This window comes from Danio aesculapii, chromosome 2 (assembly GCF_903798145.1).
Source record: "Danio aesculapii chromosome 2, fDanAes4.1, whole genome shotgun sequence".
Taxonomy (NCBI): domain Eukaryota; kingdom Metazoa; phylum Chordata; class Actinopteri; order Cypriniformes; family Danionidae; genus Danio; species Danio aesculapii.
In genome coordinates, this window is record NC_079436.1 from 59545093 (window position 1) to 59552592 (window position 7500).

At 38.4% G+C, this 7500-nt stretch overlaps 1 protein-coding gene across 1 annotated transcript in view; it reads left to right on the forward strand.

Annotated features, from left to right (window-relative positions):
• The window catches only part of LOC130238949 (receptor-type tyrosine-protein phosphatase mu-like), a 183073-nt gene that overhangs the window by 125634 nt on the left and 49939 nt on the right, over positions 1-7500 (forward strand). Inside the window, exons 18-19 of the mRNA XM_056470069.1 lie at positions 3817-3904; positions 5469-5545. Coding sequence (XP_056326044.1) covers positions 3817-3904; positions 5469-5545 — 165 coding nt within the window. The remainder of the gene's footprint in view (positions 1-3816; positions 3905-5468; positions 5546-7500) is intronic.

Below are 7500 nucleotides of genomic sequence, written 5' to 3' on the forward strand. Positions count from 1 at the left end.
AACATCAGAACTATATGAAGACCTTTGAGTTGAATTCATTTCAATGGAAAAGTCATGAATGAACAATTAAAACACACTTACAGATACACACTCAAACACACACACACTCAAACACACACACTCACTCCCAAAATAAATAAAGCAATCCAATGTCAGTGCCTGAAGGCCCCGCCCCTTCAGCATTAGCTCCGCCCCTTCCATGAGAAAGGCAGCGGCCGTTGAGTGTGTGAAGTGTCCAGCATTACACACTTCATTTTAACAGGTTGACGAAGTGCATCATCCGGGTATATCAAGTGCACTTAAATGCACTACTTACACTATTTATACTACATAATGGCGTAGAATAGTGCATAAGTGTGCAATTTAGGAGGCACCTAATGTTTTGTGCTGGTCCTGGACAGGGGTTTTCAACCTTCTAGGGCATCAGTCACATATTACTTGCTGCGTTTAAAGTGCTTAACATAAATATACAGCTTAGCTGATTCAGTGTGATGGCTGAGCCTGTTTCTCTGAGGACAACATGGTTTAATTCCTGACACGACTAATCTTAAACAAAGAGCATAGAATCACCAAGAGGCGACACTCGGTTGCTGTTTGGGAAACAGCCAGTAGATGCTGCTAGTGTCACTCAGCGGCCATTTTAGAATGAATATTCCAATATAACTACAGCACAGATAACTAACACTAGACAGAATCAATTAAAATATGAGGTAAACATGAGTTAAAATATTATATATTCGTACACCCCCATTGAAAAGCAACATTTTAAACATAATCTCAATGAGAAGAAAACTGTTTCCATAATGTTGACAAGACTAAGTTTAATTTAATATCTGTTTAAATTAAAGTAATTACCTTAATAATAACAAAATAATTACTAATATTTTTTAGTTTTACTTAAATTAGGGTGATGCAAAAATGAGTATACCCCACATCAAAAACTACTGGTGATTTTTAATGACAGCACCAAGACATCCAGACATGTAATGAACAAGTTGGCTTCATTTCGCGACATCTACCTTTTACATTCTTCCAAAATGAGCCCTGTATAAGAGCTGCTCAAAAAGATACTCAACTTAATGTCTGTTAATTCCCCATATGTGTTCAACTGAACTCAGATCAGGAGACATATTTATAATAATATAATATATTAACATAGATGTTTAGGTTTGTGTGTGTATATATGATGAATCTGTGTTAGAATTCAATCATTTTGGACAAAGTGGCTTCTTATATAAAAGCTTTATTAGTCTTTCTTTAACAGTCAACACTGCAAAAATACTATATTCTATTATAACATATAATATCAACATCCTATTTTGATAATTGTTAATTTAACATGTCAGTATTATTTTATATTATGCCAGTGCGTAAACTATTAAATTAAAGTAATTTCATCTAAAAGTGACAGTTTCAAGAAAACTAGTATGGTTAAAATAGAAACGTCTGTAAAATAAACCAATAAAAGTGCTGATGATTGTGATTGAGAGTGTTCTATTGTCGTCTTCAGGTTGTATCTCAGCTTTAATGTGCATTTTAAATCAATAAATCAATCAATAAATATATAAATAAATAAATAAATAAATAACAAGGCAGCTGCTTGCCCTCACTACAGCAATAAGATCCAATGAACAGCTGATCGCTTTCACTCTGAAATAGTGGAATCACAGAGCTGTTGCTGTGTGCTGCTGCTGCACTGGAAAGTTCTTTTAGTGAGTCTAAGCTCTTTACCGTAAATCATCTTCCACCGTCAATAAGTGTGAGCTATAGCCTATTTGCTTTTGTACGTACACACAGAAATGCTGCTTCACAAAGCCAAGTTCGCAGAGTCCTGACGGTGTGGTTGAGTCGAACACTGAGCACGTTTACATGGACACCAATACTTTAATACGATTAAGACAATACTCTGATTAGAGTCACCATGTAAACAGCGATTATTGATGACCTGAATCTGACTAAAGTCATCACTGAACTAAACAGAAATGGAATTAAGATGTGGAGTATGCAGATATTAGTGGCATTAATGAAGTAAACACCGCCATTAAACTATTACCGTCGTGTAGGACTTTTCGACGCGTTTTCCGACAAGATCCACACACACGGCTGTCAGTAAAGGACCACACACACACATCACATCCATAACACTCTCACCAGTCCTTACTCCATATTTGCGTCGAACACCTCAGTTTGTCACGGGGGCATGAATGAAATGTTCATGAGTGAAAGTGAAACTGCTGAACTGCAGTTAAAGTCACCCAAAATTACAGGAAACTCTTCCATAAAGCACTTCACGTAAACACCTTCATTATATTATTGTCTATTAAGGCAATAACCAGATTACAGATGTACATGTAGGCGTAGTCAGTGGAGTAAGTGACAGATCCAGAAGGGCATCCTGCTGATTTGATTCAGAAGGGCACTATCCTGTCAGACACTCACCGGTTTGACTATCATTCACCGTCATTCATTTTAAAAAGCAGCCGCTCCATTTTATTTGTGTATGTTTTACTGGAGCGCATTAACTCTACTGGAGCCTGATAGTTAGCATTAATCAGGTTAATTAGTCAAATTCACTGCAGAGGAAATGCAGAGATTTATTTCTCCCATTCAGCATGCGGTATGATCTTCAACAACACTCTTCCAGCAGTTCCTCACATCCAGTATCTGCTTTGTCATGGGGGGCATGTGTAACGGAGGCCAGCTAGTAAGTGTTGTGCAGGTAAACCTCACTCCTCTGACCTCTAAAGGTGCTCTAGTGACAGACGCTAGAGGCCATGGTCTTTAGCCTATGTGTTAGAGCAACCAACTCCCATGCGGAAGGTCGTCGGTTCGATACCAGCTCGGAGCGGGTTGGGTGGTGCAGGACCGGCAGGGTTACACATGCATGAAATGTTCCTGAATAATGGTGGAAGAGCCAAACTGCAGTTAAAGTCCACAAATTAAAAATGAAACATCCGAAATTACATGAATCTCCGGAGGAAATGTGGATAGCGTGATGACGAGACCACGTTAATGGAGTTATGTGCTGTAACATGTAAAGCGGGATCATTAAAGGAACACTCATAAAGCAGCTCATGTAAACGCCGCCATCTTATTCTCTTAATTAGATTAAGGTAAGCAATTCCCTTACTGATGACCATGTAAACATAGTCAATGTCTCGCGGCCACCCTTAACAGGTGCTGGCGCCCCCTGGTGGGCCACAGTTTGAAAACCCCTGCTCTAGAAGATTCTGCTTGATTTAGGAATTGTTAGGTGTTTGGACTAGAGACGAGACACACACACTCGTTCAGTTTGAAACTCTTTATATGCAAATATATGTAAATGTGTGTTTTTATATTAGAATGACCACTCAAAAGTGTGTGTGTGTGCGCGCGTGTGTGTGTGTTGTTTTTTAAGGTTTTACGAAGCTTGTTTTTTTGTATTTTAACCGAGATGAAACAGAATTAACGAGGTGTATAGCTGTGGATTCAATAATTCATCAGTGTGTCTTTATTTGCAGATGTGTGTGTGTGACGCACAACAAGACAACAGTTTGTTAATTGTGTTCGGGAAACTCCTGATGAGGTCTTTGATTCTCAGATGATGTTTGTGTGTGTGTGTGTGTGTGTGTGTGTGTGTGTGTGTGTGTGTATGTGCGTGCGTGTGTGTGTGTTATTTGAAGGACAGAATGCTGTAACTCATCTAATGATCCGACATGTTCTCTCTCTCTGTGTGTGTGTGTGTGTGTGTGTGTGTGTGTGTGTGTGTGTGTGTGTGTGTGTGTGTGTGTGTGTGGTGTGCGTGTGTGTGTGTGTGTGTGTGTGTGTGTGTCTCAGAGCTTCTTCGAGGGTCAGTCGGCTCCCTGGGATTCAGCCAAGAAGGATGAGAACCGCATGAAGAACCGCTATGGAAACATCATCGCATGTGTGTATCGCCACACACACTGTGTTCACCTGTCAGCCTGATGTGAATGCATGAGCTCTGGAACACTCGATCCTGATTGGTCAGTCAATGACATTCTTATGTACATCATTAACCAATCACAGCTACTCTGGGGTACGACCAGTCATTGTGACCGCATTATATATATGATGACTGGTCGTACCCCAGAGTAGCTGTGATTGGTTAATGATGTACATCAGAATGTCATTGACTGACCAATCAGAGTCAAGTATTCCAGACACATCTGTCAAACACACACACATACACTCTCTCAAACACACTCTTTCCTAAACACAGAACCTCTCACATACAAACACACACACTCTGAAACCCACACACACACACACACACACACACTCTGAAACCCACACACACACATTCTCAAACACACACACACATCACAACACACACACACAAACACACGCAAACACACACACTCACTCTCAAACACACACACTCTCAAACACACACACACTTACTCTCAAACACACACTCACTCTCAAACACACACACACACACATGCACACACACTCTCAAACACACACATTCTGAAACTCACAAACACACACACACACTCTAAAACATGCACACACGCACTCTCAAACACACACACACACTCACTCTCAAACACACACACAGACAGACACGCTCAAACACACACACACTCTAAAATACACTCACACACTCACTCAAACACACACACACTCTAGAATACACACACACACACTCTCTCTCCAACACACACACATACACACACTTTCACTCAAACACACACACACTCTAGAATACACACACACACTTTCACTCAAACACACACACACTCTAGAATACACACACACTTTCACTCAAACACACACACACACTCACTCTGAAACACACAAACTTTCACTCAAACACACACACACTCTAGAATACACACACACACACACTCTCAAACACACACACACACAATTTCACTCAAACACACACACACTTACTCTGAAACACACACACACACACACACTCAAACACACACACACTTACTCTCAAACAGACACACACACACACGCACACACACACACTGTGTAACACACACACACCCATTTACTCTGAAACACACACACACACACACACACACACACTCTCAAACACACACACACTTACTTCCAAACACACACACTTACTCTCAAACACACACACACTTACTCTCAAACACACACATTCTCACACTCAAACAAACACAAACACACTCGCTTACACACACACACTCTCTCACCCAGAAACACACATACGTATTTGCAGCTGTGGTGTTACTACAGTGTGTGTGTGTGCGTGCGTGCGTGCGTGCGTGCGTGCGTGTGTGTGGAGTGACGTTTGCGCAGCTCAGAGAAAGTCACACATTATCTTGACACGAGCAGCACGAGTGTGTGATCATGTCACTGATGAGCTGCAGACACACACAGCATGAGTGTGTTCATATAGTGACACTGACACATGTGTGTGTGTGTGTGTGTGTGTGTGTGTGTGTGTGTGTGTGTGTGTGTGTGTGTGTGTGTGTGTGTTACAGATGATCACTCTCGCGTGCGCCTGCAGAATCTGGATGGAGAGCAGAGCTCTGATTACATCAACGCAAATTACATTGATGTGAGTATAGAAGCAGAGCTGACCCTCTCTTAGAGCTCACACACACACACACTTAAATACACCTACACAAACACATCCTCTCAAATACACACACACACACACATATATGTATATATGCTGAAACACACACATGCTAAACACATACACACAAACACACATGCTGAACACATACACACATATGCTAAAACACACACGCTGAGCGCACACACACATGCTGAACACACACACACACACACACACACACACACATGCTGAACACACACACACACACACACACACACACACACATATGCTGAAGCACACACATGCTGAACACATGCACACAAACACACATGCTGAACACACCTCCACACACACACACACACACACACACACACACACACACACACACACACGATGAATATACACACACACATATGCTGAAACATCAAGCGCATGCACGATCGCACACATGTGCTAACACACACACACACACACACACACACACACACACTTAAATACACTCATACAAACACATCCTCTCAAATGACACACACCCATGCCTAACACACACACCTTGAACACATGCACATTCTCAAATACACACACACACACACACACACACAGAGTCAGTGAGTCTGGATGCTCTGGGGATGCAGCGGAAGCAGCAGCAGATCAGCAGTGTGAATTATAGAGCGAGGGATGACAGCGGACGAGTGCAGGAGACTTCAGGGAGGAATAAAACACTCCTGCAGAACTGCATTCTGGGTAGTGTTTGATCTTTCAGACGCCTGTTTCTCCTGCTGAGCCCACAGACGTCCGCTTTCACACTTACAAACACACACTTATGATTATTATTATTTATTATTATTCATATTGTTATTATTATTATTCATATTGTTATTATTAAATATTATTATTATTTATTATCATTATTAATTCTTATTATTTATTATTATTCTTCTTCTTATTATTATTATTATTAGTAGTAGTAGTAGTAGTATTAGTATTATTACTTATTATTATTATTATTATTGTTGTTGTTATTTATTACCTATTAACATTATTATTATTATTATTACTTATTAATATTATTATTATTATTACTTATTATTATTATTATTATTATTATTATTATTATTATTATTATTATTATTATTAATATTTAATATTGTTATTACTTATTATTATTTATTATTATTTATTTTTATTGGTAATATTTATTATTATTACTATTAATTATTATGGTTGATTATAACTACTAATTATTATTATTATTTTGTTATTGTTATGATTTATTATAAATTATTAATATTGCTGTTGTTAATTATTATTAATTATTATTATTATTATTATTATTATTATTATTATTATTATTATTATTATTATTATTATTATTATTACTAATGTTGTTATTATTAATTATTATTATTATTATTATTATTATTGTTTTTATTACTATTGTTATTATTGTTATTATCATCATTATATTCCTTACGGCAAAGTCACATGATTAGTATCTCAGTTTTAAATATTCATGTGTGTGTGTGCGGGTACGCATGCGTTTATAAGTTTGTGTGTGTGTATATGTGTGTTTGAGAGTGTAGACACTATCCTTATAAATACACTGCAGAGTTGCAATCTAAACAGCAACATTCTCGACTAATAAAGCCTCAACAGTACATGATGTTGTTCAACAGCTGCAATATTAGTCAGACTATAGAGTGTCCTCTGCTTGTCGCTGTATGTGGGCGGAGTAATACACAAGGGTGATGAGGCTGGACCAGTGCTGTTACTGGCAGAATATCACATGGCTATCAGCCAATCAGATTCAAGAACCAGACAGAACTGTTGTATATATATAAACACACAAAAATGTATATATTACATCACGCATATATATATATATATATATATTGCGTTTTATGTAAATTTTCTAGATATAAATGAACAATTTCAATACGTTGCTGCATGTT